The sequence below is a fragment of the Ichthyophthirius multifiliis genome (genome assembly GCF_000220395.1).
Source record: "Ichthyophthirius multifiliis unplaced genomic scaffold scaff_1120509251124, whole genome shotgun sequence".
Lineage (NCBI taxonomy): Eukaryota > Ciliophora > Oligohymenophorea > Hymenostomatida > Ichthyophthirius > Ichthyophthirius multifiliis.
In genome coordinates this window covers 61225-78197 of record NW_004086182.1, presented here as the reverse complement: position 1 = coordinate 78197, position 16973 = coordinate 61225, and the positions used below count along the sequence as shown (strand labels likewise).

The following is a 16973-nucleotide window of genomic DNA, read 5'->3' as shown; positions in this document are numbered from 1 at the left end:
CAAATTATTTATTTTATCAAAATAATAATTTAAGCTTTTTTAAAATAAAATATTAATTTTATAAATATATATATATTTTTTTTTCCAATTATAATGTTTTTAGATTTTTATTACTTTTAATATTTTTTTTATAAAAAAATCATATTTCTAATATAAAAAAAATGATCATTAGTTCTTTTTTATAAAGTAAAATCTTTTTATAACATATTATTAGTTTAATTTAAAATAATAATAAATATATAGCTTTATTAGTTTTTTAAATTTATTGGTTCGTTCATTTTAAATACTTTTTAATTAAGATAATAGAGTTGATTAATATGAATAATTATTAATGAAATGGTAATTTAGAATTAATTTAAATTATTAATATTATCATTTATTAAAAAAGGATTATATTGATATTTTTCATAAAATTTGATGATTTATTTATTATTATATTTAACTTTATTCCATTTAGTTATTATATTTTTAATTATTATAAAATTAATATATTTTTCAGAAAAACACAAGTATTTATTTTAAATTTGTATACAAAAATAATATAATATAGATTCATGTATAAATGATTAGAAAAATTATTATAAAAGCAGATCCTGATTTATTAAATACTTTTTGCTTAACTTTAGTTTCAAAAATATTAATAAGAATAATGCACAAAGTATAAAAAAAAATCTTAAAAAAAAATTATAAAATATTAATTAATTTGATATTTTTAAGGCTCATATTTTATTAAAATCCATTAATTTACCTGTTGTAGAAAATGATTATAATTTAACATAGGAGATAAGTAATTATTTGAATAAATATAAACCATAAATATTAAATAATTCATTTGTTGACATTAATTAAAAAAATAAAAATGATCAAAATGTAAATGAAGATAAATACGCTGAGTTTTTAAATATGTCAAATTTGAGTAATATAAGTATTTAAAGTATTATAAAAGAAAAATATTAAAATATTAATGAAAATAATAATAAAAATAAATAATAATAATAATAATAATAATAATAATAATAATAATAATAATAATAATAAAAATTATAATAATAATTTTAATAACATAAAATTTAATAATTTAAATAACTATAATTTATAAGAAAGTGAAATTATTTAATAAAATTTAGTTCCAAAAAAAGTAAGTCCAGAATCTCTTCCATGTTTTTAAATAAAAATAATTCCTTAAGTTCACATTAAAAATATTATATTAAGTAATTAAGAAAATGAAAAAAAAAGTTCTTATATAGCTAATATATAGATAATATATATATATATATATATATATATATATATATATATTTATATATAATTATTATATTGTTATGAATAAATTTTTATAATTTTTTTTTATATTAAACTTATAACTTATTAAGAATTTAAATTTAAATTTATTCTTTTAATAAAATAATAAGAAAGATTTTTAAAATTCAATATATTAATTTTTTTATATAAACACGAATGTTTTTTTATAAAATTTACTTTTATAAAATATTTTCTTTTATTTTTATTTTTATTTTTATTCTATATTCTAACATAAAAATTTTAATTTTTTTTTTTTTTATTAAAAAATTTATAAATAAAATTTAATCAAAATAAATATTAAATAACATTTTTAACTAATTATACTTTGAATAAAAAAATGTTATATAAATATAAATAAAAAAATAATAAATAAGCAAGACTTAATTCAATAATTATTCATATTAGAAACTATAAGCCTTATAAAATCAGATATTTTAAATTCAGTAGTATTTTCAACTCCTAATTCTATTAACATGTCTTCGGCTTCTTCATCAGTTAAAGGTTCTCTACCTGAAGTTACAATATATTTAAGTACATTACCTCTCATAGTAGGTTCAGGTTTTTTATCTTTAGCAAATGTTTTGAACGCTTCATATAATTCTTCTTCTGGATCATTTTCCTCAGGTCTACTTGCCATCATTGTAAGAAAATCAGGAAGTTCAACTTTTTCATGGCCTAAAGGATCTACTTCTTATGACATTTATTCTAATTCTGATTCTGTTGGATTTCTGTTTAATGAACGCACTAATAATCCTAAATATTTAATGTCTATTACATTATCGCCATCTTTATCAAATAAAGAAAAAGCTTCTTTATATTCTGCTATTTATTCTTTTGTGGGTTCTCTTATTTATTTTTATAAATCTTCCATTTTAATTTATTTATAAATATATATATATTTTATTTTATAATTAGTTTTTTTTTAAAAAAAAAATAATAAAATAAAAAAAAATAATAAAATATTTTATTTTTTATTCATTTTTTTTATAAAAAAATTATAAATTCAATTTACATAAGCATTTTTATATATATGTATGTTTATATTAATTAAAAAAAAATGAAAGAAAATTTTTAATTATAATAATAAATCTAAAAAAAAAGTATAAATTTAATATAAAAAAATGAAAAAATATTTAAGAAATAAACAAACAAAATATAAAAAAGTTAGTTCATATATTAAAAAATTTCTTTATAATAAAACAAAAAAAAACAACATTTAAATATATATATATATATATATATATATAATATATATATATAATATAATATATATAAAAAAACAAGTTCACGAAGAATTTTTCTCTTCTTCAACATGAGAATAATTTATATTCCAATCATAAACATAATCCATTTAAATACCATTTTCTTGCATAATATTTTATAAAATATTTTTAATATAATCATAATCCGGTACTTCTTCAAACTCTAAATTTCTTACATATTTAAACATTTCAATAAACTATTAAGGCATTTTCTGACACAATTAATCAATAGGAATCGTCATTTTACTTTCCATAATTTTATCGTATTTTTCTTTTTTAGAAAGCGATCTAATTCCTTACCAAGGTAACCCCCCTAATAAAAAATACAATAATACGTAAACTAACCCTTCCAAATCATCCCTCCTATCTTATTCTATCCCCAAATGAGTATTTAGAGAAGCATATCGAGCCGTTCCAGTGAAATTTTTATTTTCTTTATAAGGAATATGATTCCCATCTCTAGTAACTAATTTCTTTGCCAAACCAAAATCTACTATATATATAATATGTGCATTCCTTCCCCTTCCCATAAGAAAATTATCGGGTTTTATATCCCTATGAATAACGTCTTTAGAATGTATGAATTGAATTCTTTCTAGCATTTATAAACCGATTATACATACAGTCTTTAAAGAAAAACGACGACCACATTTTTAATATAAATCTTCTAATGAACTACCTAAACGATCCATTACCATATATGTAAAATCACCTTCTCGGGCTGTATAATATACATGTGGGAGTCCTCGATTATTTAAAACGGACGCATCTTTTAATAAACGTTTATAAAATTGTGCTTCGTATAATAATTAAGGACAGTTTGAAGTGTTTTTTTCAAGTTTTATGGCTACTTCGAGATTTGATTTTGTGTTTACACCTAAATATATTTAGCCAAAACCACCACTTCCTAATTTTTTGGTTAGTTTGAAGTTTTTACCTATTAATACTTCGCTCATTTATGGGTATATTTTTTTTTTTTTTTTTTTTTTTAGTTTAATTTTTTTTTTCTTTTGTGCTTTTGTTATTGCAATTTTTAATAAAGTTTTTTTTTTTTTCAATTTTGTTCTTTTTGCTTTAGTTTTATTTAAAAAATAGTAATTATGTTTTATAATTTTTTTTTTTTATAAGAATTAATTTTATTTAATTTGTTTGTTTTTTTTTTCATAAAGTATATTTTTTTATTTAAATCTGTTCAATTTAAAGTTAAAAATTTGGCGAGTTTTCATTAATTATTCTTTAAAAACACTATTGCTTAAAATATAATAAAAAAATTATTATAAAATATAATTTATTTCTAATTAAATTTATAAACTAAAATATTAAAAGATTATAATTTTTATTAATAACATTATTGCGTTTTTTTTTAAAAAAATATAAATAAATACCTTTTAATATTATATTTATTAGATATTAAGTCTTTTTATTTTTTTTTAAAAAAAAGATAATTAAAAACTAAAAAAATAATAAATTTATTATTAAAAAAATATATTATAATAAAAAAAAAATAACTAAAAAAAAAAATATCATAATAGATAAAAAACTAAAAAATCAAATTCTTTCTAAAGGTTCGATTCCAATCAAATAAAGTGATTTTTTCAAAACTATTCTGGTAGCTTCAATAAGTAATACTCTAGTTTCCTTGTCTTCTGAATTATTAATATGATATTTATGATAAGCCTCAGCAATTTTACAAGCCAACTCATAAATATAATCAGTTAATCTATTTATAGCCAAATCATCTGTTACACTCTATAAAACATCAACAAATTTAACTAAACAAGCCACAATAGCTCTTTCATGAGGATGAGTAATTTTAAAGCCTTTATTTTTTCCTATATCTTTAAGTTAATTTACATCAATTTCACTTTTTCTTAAAATACTACATAATCTTGCATATGAATAAAGTAAATAAACAGCCGTATTACCCTTAGTATCTAACATTTTGTCATATGAGAAAATATAATCACTGATTCTATTTTATCTTAAATCATAATATTTAATAGCTGCCATACCCATAACTTCTGCTGCTTCTTCGTATTATTATTCACTCAAAAAAGTTACGTTTCCTTTCGATTCTTCTCCTTCTTCTTTGTTTGCTTCATTTTGTCTCTCTTTGATTTTCGACAAAGCCCTATCTTTGGCCTCATCAAGAAGGTCTTTAAGTTTTACAGTTTCTGAACTTCTAGTTCTAAATCTTTTCCCATCTTCCCCTAACACTATTCCAAATCCCATATGTTCTAATCTTGTTTAAGGGGGTTTATGCCACCCTATTTTTTCTGAGGCTGCAAAGCAGTAAGTAAAATGAGGTTCTTAACCTATATCAGTAATATAAACAACCCTATTACATCCTAAATTTTTCAATCTATATTTAATAGCGGCCATATCTGTACTATCATATCCAAATCCTCCATCTTTTTTAATGATAAAAAGAGGTGGCTATTTTTTGAATTTTTCTATAAATATGCATTAGGCTCCATCATCTTCTTTCAATAAGCCGGCTTCTTTTAATTCTTAGGCGACTTCAGGAATCATATCGTTGTAATAAGATTCACCCATTTCTTTAAGAGTAATATTAAGTCTTTTATATATATACTCGAACTCCTTTCTTGATAAATCGCACATCAATTACCAAGCTTTACGGCAGTTTTGGTCTCCTCGTTGTAAATCTACAACTTTTAATTAAGATTTTTTCTTAAAATCAGGATCTTCATCAAATCTTCTCTTAGCTTCTTTATAGAATTAAGTAGTGTCTTGAAGATTAGGAAGTTCGTTTAAGAAATTTGGGTATTTTCAAACATGTAGTGAATTAACATCCCGAATTAAGTGCCCCAATCTCCTACATGGTTTATACGGAAAACTTCATTCCCTTAAAATTCGAAAATACGGCATAAAGACTCACCTATTATTGTAGAACGTAAGTGACCTACATGCATTTCTTTAGCTATATTAGGAGATGAAAAGTCTACGAGGATTTTTTATTTTTATAATAAAGGGAATTAGAGGCCATGGCGTATTATTGTATTTACTTCTTCTTATAAGGTTTAATCCTTTAATTTTAAAGTAATAAAACCTTACTCTGTCATACCTAATTATTCGATTATATTTTCCTTTTTTTTTTTATCTTTTTATTTTTTTATTTAGTATTATTTTACTTTTTCTTCTTTGTTGTGGCATTCAATGATTTTCTTACATAAATCTTTTACGTCAGAAAGGCCGAATGCTAATTTGGTTTTCTTGTCTTTATTTTAGTTGAATATTTGGAGAAGTGAAGGGCTTAAGTAATCTGCGTTTTCTAAATTGGCGGCTGGTTAGATTTTAATTTCAGGGACTTGGTAATTAAAGTCAATTAAAGATCTTGATATAGTATTTTTTAAGCTTTATGCAGCTAAACGCGTCATTGAATTTAAAAATTTTCCTTCCATTATTTTTTGTTTGTATTTTTTTTATTTTTTTGTTATAATTTCTTAATTTTTTTATTTTGGATATTTAAAAGTATGTTTATATATGTATTTTTTTTTTTTAGTTTTAAATTATTATTTTTATAATTTTTTTTTTATATTTTCTAGTTTTAAATAAAAAAAAATTTTTTGCTATATTATTTTATTTAAAAAATACTTTTTTAAAGTTAATTACTTTAAATATTATTATTATAATAAATAATATCAAATTTAAAATTCATAAAAAATATAAACATAAAAAAGAAATAGTAAATTTAGTAATAATAACTAAAACAATAGAATAAAAAACTTTATATATTTTATATATGCATAAGTATATATATATATATTATAAATATTTTTTTATTTTTTTTCTTAAATATATATTATATATATATAATCTAACAATTTTTAAAAATAATATTCAAATGAGAAATATTCACTCATTTTTTTAATCTTAAACATCTAAAATAGTTAAATCCTCATCACTATCATCTTATTTTTCATACAAATCTCTTGTAGAAGTAAGATTTTTTTACAAAATGTTATGTCCATTTTGTAAAAATTCATTAATAATTTTTTTTAAAGTCATGCAATTCTTTTACAACTCATCTTCATTTTTACACAAACTACAATCCATAATAGCATCTTCACATTTTTAATTAAAAGAAGATAATTAAATACTAATTTAACAAAAAGCTTCACTTATATTATCCATATCTTCTGCAATTTCACCTCTTTATATAATTTCTGCAACTTAATTTAAAGCATATGAACCAACCAATCCTCCTAGCTATTTAAAAAAAAGAAATAAAAAATATAAAAAAATATTATTTTATTTTAAAATTAAAAATAAAAATAAATATTAATTACCATCCATGATATTTAAGTTCGGGGTAAAAGCATTTAAATAGGAAAAGATGTAGTTCCAATAAAAGAATAATAAGTAAGAATTAAAGCCCCCATCGAAATATTAGAAAGAGCAAGTCCTTTCGCCCAAATAAAAGAGGAAAGTTTTCTTATTGAAAAAGTTGCAGTACATTTCAAAAAACGTTTTACATATTGGACTATTGAAAAGTGTTGTTTAGCTTATAATTTATCAATTAATTTTTTATACATTTCTTATTCTTATTAGTTTTGACTATAATATTTATATATTTTTGCTCTTTCAATTAATTCACAGCTTAATTCTATTTATATACACCATTCACTTATTGAGTTTGCTAATCTTTCTAAATTCTTAACTATTTTTTTATTTACATTTTAAATATTTTTTTTTTTTTTTTACATAAATGATAATCTTTTTTTGCACTTTATACATTAGTGTCTTTTGGTACTGCATAGTTATCGTTAAAAATTAATTCAAAATATGGTTATTTCATTCTTTTTTGGAGTAAATGTATTAATTGTTTGTCAAATTTATTTATTAATTAACGTTTTACCTCCTATAATTACATAAAAGGTAACACTTTTAAGTGAGGTTCTAATGCTTTTAAAGCATCTTCTCTCCATATTTCAAATGTAAAAGGAATAAAAGGAGGTTTATGGACAAAAAGATCAAGTTTTTGTAATTTTTAATCAGCAAAATTATATTATTATTCTAATATTTTATCTAAATTAATATCCATTTTGATTTATTTATTTATATTTTTTATATTTTTTACTTATTTTTTGGTTTTTTTATATAATATTTTTAATTATTCTATTTGAATATAATAAAAAATTTATAATAATGAAATAATAATAAATATTCATATAAATAGATTATAATTTAATAAAAAAAAAAATTCTTCCTTAAAAAAATAATAAAATATTAATAACCTTTTTTTAATTTTTCATTTTATTATTTTACATAAAATAATAAAATTAGAAATAATAAATATATATATATATATATATATATATATAATATTATTAAAATTTTTATTTTTATATATATATATATATATATTTACATTTATACAATTAATTTTTATTTTTAAATTTTAATAAGTATAAAATTTTAATTTATAAATTATTTTTAAATATGAAAAGCATTATAAATATAAAAAATAATATAAATATAAATTCATTAATTATAATATATTTTTTATATCTTTATGTAATATTTTGAAGATTATAGAATAACATAACTTTATTTAAACATACATTTTTTTATATATAATCAATAATATATTTTTTTTTATCATTTTTTATAATATAATACAATAAATTAATATTTTTTTTTAAATTAAATTTAATTATTTATATTATGATTAAAGACGTAATTTATTATTTTTTGCAACTTTTATCAATAAAAAACTTTAAATGTTTTGTAAACATATTTATTAGAAATCGTATAAATAAAAAATTTATTGAAATATTTCTTAATAAAAAAATTAAATATATATATATATATATATATATATATATATATATATATATATATTTATTTATTATAATTAATATAATTAATTTTGTATATTTATAATAAATTAATTAATGTGATTTTAATTTATTATCGAACATTAAGACAAAATAATTTAGAACTTTCGTATATTTTCTTAATAATTTTTTTTTTTAAGATTACATTTATATATAAACATAAAGAAATAATATATTTTTATATATATAAATATATTTTTAGAAATATTAAAATAAATTATAGTATAAAATAATTTTTAAAATTAAAATAAATGTTTACAAAATTAATTAAAAGAGCTTTCTGTATAAGTGATGAAACATTATGGGCAAAAAAATATACTTTAGAAACTAATTTACCTGATTTATAAAAGCAATTAATTTGGAGGTTTAATAGTTTTTCTTCTTTTACTTTATTTTAATATAATAAATATTTAAATAGGGCAACTAATTTGGGAATGAGAGAATTAGATTTACTTATAAGCAGTTATGCTAAGTAAAATTTAAAAAACTTTACATATGATGAATGCATTAAATTTAATGAAGATGTATTATTACATGAAACTCCTTAGTTAAATAAGTATTTACTTGGACAAGAACCCTACCCTTAAGACAATGTTTATATCCCTAAAATTATTGAATTTGCTATTAAAAAACCTAGATATAATTACTTTTGATTAAAACAAAAAACTGAATTTATATATTTAATTACATATTTTTTTATATATATTTATTTTTACGAATTAATAATTTATAAAATTAAATAATATGTATATAAAATTTCATTTTAGAAAATATAAAATATAAACAATAATATAAGATTTATATACATATATATATATTTTTTATTTCAGATTAATTTTTACTTCTTTTAATTTTTTAATCAAATGTTATAATTTTTTAAATATTTTTTCGTTAAAACTTTTTTTAATATCTATTAAGAATGTTTTATTGTGTTTTCATGATTATTATTAATTAATTAGCTAATTCTTAATGTTAAGGGAAGATTTCCATTTGATTTAGTAAGCAAAATGCTTGTACATTAAATAACTTTTTTATTAATAAATATTTTTATTTTTTTAGTACATTATATATACCACAAGCTGCTAAAAATAATTAATCAGTAAAATTATAAATATACAAAAAATCTTCATATAGTACTTAGATAATTATTTTGCTAATATTAATAAATAAAGGAAGAGTATTTTGAGGAATTATTGGTTCAATAAATTTTAATAAAATCAATGCTTTATCAATTAAAAGTTCATCTCGCAATATAATATAAAAATTAAAACATTATAGAACTAGTATTTTTTTTATTTAATATAGATAAATTAATTTTTATGTTTATCATAAGTTTTTATATAACCTAATTATTCTTATTTTAATACTTCTTTATGTTTTTAAAAGTTATTGTTTTAAAAATTATTTTTAATAATTAAATACCTTATTTAGTAAAGCTATAGTTTGATAAAAATATAGCATTATCAATAGTAACTTGACATTAATCAAATATCTATTTTATTTTTTTTCATTTTAAATAAAAATATATACTTTCGAAGATAATATTAGACAAACTAAAGCTAATAATTAATGATTCATATTTTTTATAATCCTTAAATGTTTATAATTATAAAAATATTATTTTTTAATTTAAAATTCATTTATTAATAATATCTATAAATTTATGAATTATTACCTTTGGTTTTTTAGTAAATATATATGATAGAGATGAATTGAGTGGAAACTTGTTAAATTTTGTACTTCTAATAATTCCGCACATTAAAATATAAATTAAATTATTTACGTAGATATCTATAGGTTAGAAACAACTTTTTTTTAAGTACTTTGGTTTATTTTTTATATTTTTAAGAAATCTTTTATAGTTTATTAATGAATTATTTATTACTTTGAAGAAAAAAATAATGTTAACCTGTTAATTTTATACCATATATAATAGGAACTGGCCATACTAATTATTGTTGAAAATTTTGATTTTCTTATCCAAAAACTATATTCATTATAATTTATTTTATTATATTTAGTAAATATTTAGTTAAAAAAAAATATATATATATTATTAAATAATTATATTCTAAAAAATATTAAAAATCTAAATATAATATACAAAAAATAATTAAAATATATTTTTATTCCTTTTTTCTATATGCAATAAAAATTAATAATTATTATAATAAAAATTTTAAATTTAATATAAATTTTTTAAATTAATAAACTTAAACAATAATAAATAATACATATAATATAAACTTTAAAAATGGGCGCTATGAATGTTAGCGGTATGGATTGTTGTATAAATGATTATTTAGATGTATATTTAAACTATATTTATAAAAAAAAATATTTAATTTAAGTCAAAATAAAAGAAATCTAAACAAAACACTTAGTATTTTACCTATATATAAGAAGAATGCATGTAACTTGAAACATAGTAAATATGGGCAGTATAAGTATAATAAAATTATTAAAAGTTAAAAGAATCTTTTTAATATCAATATAAATTCCAATCAAAAGTATAATAAAAAAGTATAATTAAGGCAAACAGAAATTAATAATATCAAGTATTAGATAAAAAAATTTAAAAAAAATTACAAAGCTTTAAAATAACTCACTTTTAATAGAATCATAAAATAATGATATTTTAGAATAGGATGAAGGGATATATAATAATTCTTTAAATAATAGTTTTATAATAAACAATAATTTAAGTATTGCATCATCTGTAAACTCTTATTTATTTCCAATTTAATAATAATAATAATAATAAATCATATAAGGAGAAAGCAAAAGTATTATATTATAATAATTTGTATAAATAAATACTTGTATAGCAAGCTAATTACATGAAGAAAAATAATGTTTTTTACGTATACTTTTTTAAATTTTTAAAAACTGCTTTTGTGATAATTTTAAAGGAGTTTTAAGTGAAGAAGCAGAAGTTGTTTTAAACGAAAATAGTAATAAAATAAAAAATAAAATAATTGGAGAATTATAATAATTTGTTCGAGTTTTTACAAAAGCAATAGTCTTATATTATAGCCTTAATTATAATCCGTTTCATAATTTTATAAATATGCTTAATTTTACTACTTCTGAAGTTTTTAAAAGCCATAATATATATAAAATTGTTTATAATATAGTAAAATCCTAATATAAAAATGAAGAGAATTTATTATATAAAATTTATGAAAAACATAAAGGAAAATAACCTCAGGATTTCTTTGTAAAAGAAAATTTCTGTTTGAATTAAAAAACACTTTAGTATTTTTAAATAAAATAGAATGACTTTTGTTTATAATAATAAGAATATAATAAATGTATTTAATAATTAAAAAAAATATAAAAGAAAAAAAATCCTATTGGAAAGCTAAAAAAAATAATAAAAGCTTGTGAATTGATTACTATTTAAATAAATGAATTTTATTAATATTTTAATATAGAAAAATAAGTAGAATTTGATTCTGATGATAATTTTAGTATTATGCTTTATATAGTAGCAAAAAGTTAAATTATTGATATTTTTACTTAATTAGAAATTATTGATAAGTTTATTACAGATAATATAAGAAATAGTATAAATGGTTATTATTTAGTTACTTTATAAGCTTGTTTGTATTAATTAATTGAATAAGAAAAATGATTTTTTTATTTTTATGTTATTTATTTATAATAATCTAAATTGTATTTTTATCATTCATTATTATTGTTTTAAAATTAATTATTTTTACTTTAAAAATTCTTCATATTATTTTAAATATAATTATTCTTCGTATTTTAGTATTTATATATGTTCTTCATATTTATTTTTTATAATCAATTCTTCTTCATTTAGTAACATTATATATTATTCTTTTAATTATTCGGCTAATTAGTTTTATTCTTCGAAGTCTAATTCACTAAATACATAATCATTATTCTAAATACTGTCGATTATTATATCATCTTTTTATTTTACTAAATAAAAAAATTACTTTCTGTATATATTTTACCCAATAAAAGTTGTCTCTTTTCTTCTAAATATTGTTTTCGTTTTGATTTTCTAATACTTTGTTGATTTATATACATTTTCTTTATATTTAAATATGTATAAATAAAAAATAAAAACAATATTATTAATACTTAACGAATTAACTATTTTAATTATTAAATTTATTAATCTTCATATATATTAATATTTTTTTAAGAATCTTATTCCCCTTACATTTTCAAATAATTTATTTTTTATAAAAAATTAAAATTTTTTTTGACTTTTAATTTTTAAAATTATAATTGTTTATAAATTTCTAAATAAAAAAAAAAAAAAATTACAATATTTTTATACACAAACATTAAATAAAAATTTATATATTATATGTTTAATTTTTATATACTATTTTTATTTTAAAAAATAATATAAAAAATTAAATATATAATATTTATATATAGCTTCTTTATTATTTTATAAATATTAAAAATAGTGAGTTAATTCTTTTAATTTATAAATTAGATCTAGATTATTTCATTGTTTATTTGATTTTTAAATAAATAACCTTATATAGGCATTCTTTTTGCTATATTAATTAATTTACATTAGGCAAATGCGAACAAAATGTAACCTATTAACCTATGAAAACTAATATTATTATTATAAATTTTCATTTTATAATTAATTTTAAAATAGATGTTTTTAGTTGGAATTATTTCAAATTATTTTTAATCAGGAATATTTTGTATATAATAGCATATTTTAAGATTAGACAATTAAATAAAAACAAAGAAAAAAAGTTCTTAAAATTTATCAATAGAAGTTATTTTTCATTGATATATGAATATAGAATACTATCAAAAACATTATTTTCTATTTATTTTATTACTTAATATGCTCTTGAAATAATTAAAAGTGAAATACTTATTAAATAATTCTATTAAATATATATTAAATTCTTATATTAAGTTTTTATTTAAATTATTCTTTCTTATAAAATAACATTCATTAAAAAATTTCGATAAATCACTTTTATAATTGTTTTTTTAGAAATAAAATAAAGAATGATATATCATATTTAAAATGAAACCTAAAATTTTTAATGGATTTACCTAAAATTTTTAATGGATTTCCTTTATTTAAATGATTATTTAAGAAATTAAGTAGCCATATTTTATTTTTTTCCTATTTATTTATATATTATTATTGTAACTCATCTAACCTATTAATTCCTATGTATATGAAGACTTTTTTTTTTTTCAAAAAAGTCTCAAAGTTTTTAAAAAAATAAGAATATTATAAATAAAAGACTCCAAACAAAAAATAACAATTAGAAGATTTCAAAGATTCAGATTCAGAAAATATTTTCTAATTAATTTCATATAACTAATATAAGCTTCTTCGCATTACTTTTGAATATGAACAATTAGTTACAATCGAAATAAGGTTAAATTCTTTTATTTATTTTATGAATTTTGTCCGGGGCGAATTTTTCGATTCTTTTACATATTTAAGATTAAAGATATTATTATTAATTTTTTTTTATAATATTTATCAAAATTTCTATCGTATTTTTTGTATTATTATGTTTTCATTTGGTTTTCACTAAAATTAGTTATTCGGTAAACAGTTCATACAGTTTATTTATATTAGTATATATTTTAACTTATTGAAATTAATATTTGTACAGATATTATTGCTTACTTACATTTTTAATAACTGAATAAATATATAATATTTTTTAATATTAATTGATAAATTATGAAATTTATTTTTACTAGAAAATTATTAAAGTTACTTAGACTAGAGGCTAATTAGTTTAAAAAATATTGAAGTGAGTTTCGGGGGGGGGGGGTGAATTTTAAATTATTACAGAATGAAATAACAAATAGTGATTTAGTGAATTTGGTTTGGTGTTTTGGATATTCAGTGATATTTAGTGCTCTACTATCGCTTGATTGTTTTGCTTCTTAATTAATATTTTTTAAAGACTAATAGTCTTTTCCGAATTTGGAAATTTTTTAAATATATGAGTCTTATATTAGTTCTTAAATTATTTGCTTTATATTATATTGTTGGATTTATTATTATAGTTATATTAATCTGTTTTTGTTGTTGTTTTTGTTTTATAATATTTTTCTTATTATTATTGTATATTTTTAAAAAGAATATATATTTTTCGGTGATAATCATCTTTTTAGTGTTCTTTTTAACTATAAAATACTTATTTATATTAAGAGCGATATTTGGATATTTAATTTTTTAAAAAATAATAGATTTACATTTATTTTTAAAAGTATGTTTTATATAAATATTTATTTTAAAAATGAAATATTAAAATTAACAATTAAAATAAATAAATAATAATTTATAATTATTATTCGATGTTTTTAAATATTTTATTATATATATTTTTATTTTTTTCATTTTATAAGCTATAAATTCCTAACAACTTATTAATTAGAAAAATCTCTATTATTAATTTTATTTTATATTTATGTTGAAGAATCTTTTTAAATATTGAAATTTGAAATATTGCTTTAAAATTATTATTTAATATTAGAAGTTCTATCAAAATCATATCCTTGAAACAAATCTAATAATATATAAATATAAATATATATATATATATATATATATATATATATAATATATATTATTAATTAATTTATAAATAATAAACCTTAAATACTATTTTTTCTTAATTCTAACTCATTTTATATAATGAGATCTTCTTTACTTTCTTATTTATTATTGAAAATCTGAAAGTTATTATCTGTTTGCTTATATATTAAAATTATTTTATTTCAAATTAAATATTACTGAAGGTAAAAAAGGTGGTGCTAATTCTTTACTTAGATGTTTTTCCCATGGATAATTATTAAACCAAGCATGTTTTTTAATTTCATCAGGTCCATTTAACCCTAATCTATTTTAAGGTTTTCTTTAAATTGTCTTTTTTTTAAAAAAAAAATAAAAAATTTAAAAAATTCCATAAATTAGAAGAAAAAAAAAAATACTCTGTTAATAAAATCAGCTGCTTCTAATGACCAATTTTTAGGAATATCTTATTTTTTCAATTAAACTTATTTTGCCAATATTTAATCTCTTATTTCTTAACGTGATTTTCCTACATAAGGTCTTTTTCCCATCATACATTCAAATACTATTACACCTAAAGCGTAATAATCAGCTGCTATTCCATGATTGTTTCTACACATTACTTCTGGGGCTATAATTAATTGTTTTTTAGAAAAATATAATATTAGAATAAAAACCCATATATCCAGGAGTTCCACTTGTATCTTAACTATTTTAAGGTTTCCATATTCTAGCTATACCTAAATCAGTTATTCTTATATATCCTTTGTTGTCAAATACTAAGTTTTCGGGTTTAATGTCTCTATGTATTATTCCATTCTAATGTAAATATTCAAGGCCTATTATAATACTTGCTGCAAAAAACTCTTTTTTTTATTTTTAAAGATATTTTTTTATTCTTCCTTTATAAATAAATTATTTACATGTTTATTTTTCAGTAAATTTACGATTTTAGCATATATGAAATCTTAAGTCTCCCCCTGATAATAAATCCATTATTAAGTACAAATTTTAATAATCTTAAAATGCATATATCATATTTATTAGAAAACTTTTTATTTTAATTATTTTTTAGATAAAGAAAAATATAATAATTATAATATTTATATTTGTAAAAGTATATTTTTATTTTATACGGATGATTAAAAGATGATAGAAGTTATCTTTCATTTAGGATTGATAAAACACTTTTCTTTGCCATTATTCTATATTTTTTAATATTTATGATATACATATAATTAATTATATTTAGTTACTTTGCTTTTTACATTTCTTTTAATGCATATAATTGTTTAGTTTTTTTATATACTACTTTATAAACCTACTTTTTTATTTAAAAAATAAAAAATAATTTTAAAATTACTTTCCCAAAACCTCCTTTACCAATTACATGTTTAATATCAAAGTTGTTAATAGATACATCTTTTTAATAAATTTTATTTACATAATTATAATAAAGAATTCAAAAATTTTATAATGAATATAAATAAATACTTTCTTCTATTTAATAGATATTTTATTTTTTAAGACTATAATTTCCCATGTTTTTTTGTTTTTTATATTTTGTTTGTTTTTTTGTTTATTTTTTTTTTTTTTGTTTATTTTTGTTTTGTTTTTTTTCTCAGTTTTAATAAAAATAAAAATAATGATAATGATAATAAAATTAATAAAATTTTATAAAAAAGAAAAAATTTTAAAAATAACAAAAAGAAATAAAATATATATTGTATTATTTTTTTAAATAAGAAAAATAAATATTTATTTATTTATAAAATATTAAAAATATAAATAATTTTTTATAATTATATATATATAAAAAATTATATTGACAAACTTAAATATATTTTATTCATACAAAATTTTAGATTTTTCTCATTTAATTTGTTTTTTTTTATTGTTAAATTTTAATGTTTATTAATGTATTTTATTTTATTTAATATTTTTATTTATTAATTAAAATTTACCAAAAAAAAATATTTAATTAAT

The 16973-nt window shown here is 17.1% G+C and overlaps 5 protein-coding genes across 5 annotated transcripts, besides 26 other annotated features; 1 reads left to right on the top strand and 4 right to left on the bottom strand. All coding sequences in view use genetic code 6, as the record gives it.

The window, feature by feature from the left end:
- Positions 1-119: 119 nt before the first annotated feature.
- Positions 120-161: a microsatellite.
- Positions 162-969: 808 nt separating this feature from the next.
- Positions 970-1054: a microsatellite.
- Positions 1048-1096: a microsatellite.
- A 154-nt stretch (positions 1097-1250) lies between these two features.
- Positions 1251-1308: a microsatellite.
- Positions 1309-1496: 188 nt separating this feature from the next.
- Positions 1497-1521: a microsatellite.
- A 162-nt stretch (positions 1522-1683) lies between these two features.
- On the bottom strand, positions 1684-2173 carry IMG5_144690 (hypothetical protein; the record flags this gene model as incomplete). The annotated part of the gene is made up of 1 exon (XM_004031183.1): positions 1684-2173. The coding sequence occupies one exon, from the start codon at positions 2171-2173 to the stop codon at positions 1688-1690; it is 486 nt and encodes a 161-aa protein (XP_004031231.1). The 3' UTR covers positions 1684-1687.
- Positions 2174-2227: 54 nt separating this feature from the next.
- Positions 2228-2264: a microsatellite.
- Positions 2265-2521: 257 nt separating this feature from the next.
- Positions 2522-2577: a microsatellite.
- Positions 2523-2576: a microsatellite.
- Positions 2578-4023: 1446 nt separating the features above from the next.
- Positions 4024-4064: a microsatellite.
- Positions 4042-4104: a microsatellite.
- Positions 4055-4084: a microsatellite.
- An 8-nt stretch (positions 4105-4112) lies between the features above and the next one.
- IMG5_144680 (hypothetical protein) lies at positions 4113-5120 on the bottom strand (the record flags this gene model as incomplete). Its single annotated transcript, XM_004031182.1, has 1 exon — positions 4113-5120. The coding sequence occupies one exon, from the start codon at positions 5118-5120 to the stop codon at positions 4113-4115; it is 1008 nt and encodes a 335-aa protein (XP_004031230.1).
- Positions 5121-5185: 65 nt separating this feature from the next.
- Positions 5186-5986, bottom strand: IMG5_144670 (hypothetical protein; the record flags this gene model as incomplete). Its single annotated transcript, XM_004031181.1, has 2 exons — positions 5186-5671; positions 5717-5986. The coding sequence occupies 2 exons, from the start codon at positions 5984-5986 to the stop codon at positions 5186-5188; spliced, it is 756 nt and encodes a 251-aa protein (XP_004031229.1).
- Positions 5662-5704: a microsatellite.
- Positions 5987-6080: 94 nt separating the features above from the next.
- Positions 6081-6126: a microsatellite.
- Positions 6127-7628: 1502 nt separating this feature from the next.
- Positions 7629-7696: a microsatellite.
- Positions 7637-7687: a microsatellite.
- Positions 7697-7880: 184 nt separating the features above from the next.
- Positions 7881-7952: a microsatellite.
- Positions 7953-8022: 70 nt separating this feature from the next.
- Positions 8023-8068: a microsatellite.
- Positions 8069-8151: 83 nt separating this feature from the next.
- Positions 8152-8229: a microsatellite.
- Positions 8230-8383: 154 nt separating this feature from the next.
- Positions 8384-8429: a microsatellite.
- Positions 8430-8594: 165 nt separating this feature from the next.
- Positions 8595-8640: a microsatellite.
- Positions 8604-8678: a microsatellite.
- A 181-nt stretch (positions 8679-8859) lies between these two features.
- On the top strand, positions 8860-9078 carry IMG5_144660 (hypothetical protein; the record flags this gene model as incomplete). Its single annotated transcript, XM_004031180.1, has 1 exon — positions 8860-9078. One exon carries the CDS (start codon positions 8860-8862, stop codon positions 9076-9078), a length of 219 nt encoding a protein of 72 aa, XP_004031228.1.
- A 4396-nt stretch (positions 9079-13474) lies between these two features.
- Positions 13475-13518: a microsatellite.
- Positions 13519-14693: 1175 nt separating this feature from the next.
- On the bottom strand, positions 14694-16520 carry IMG5_144650 (protein kinase domain protein). The gene is made up of 10 exons (XM_004031179.1): positions 16482-16520; positions 16351-16409; positions 16244-16308; positions 16124-16192; positions 15911-16038; positions 15665-15853; positions 15407-15618; positions 15210-15341; positions 15070-15169; positions 14694-14982 (listed from the first exon to the last, which is right to left on the bottom strand). The coding sequence occupies exons 3-10, from the start codon at positions 16255-16257 to the stop codon at positions 14810-14812; spliced, it is 1017 nt and encodes a 338-aa protein (XP_004031227.1). The 5' UTR covers positions 16258-16308; positions 16351-16409; positions 16482-16520; the 3' UTR covers positions 14694-14809.
- Positions 14989-15043: a microsatellite.
- Positions 16521-16529: 9 nt separating the features above from the next.
- Positions 16530-16607: a microsatellite.
- Positions 16532-16604: a microsatellite.
- Positions 16532-16607: a microsatellite.
- Positions 16608-16973: the final 366 nt, after the last annotated feature.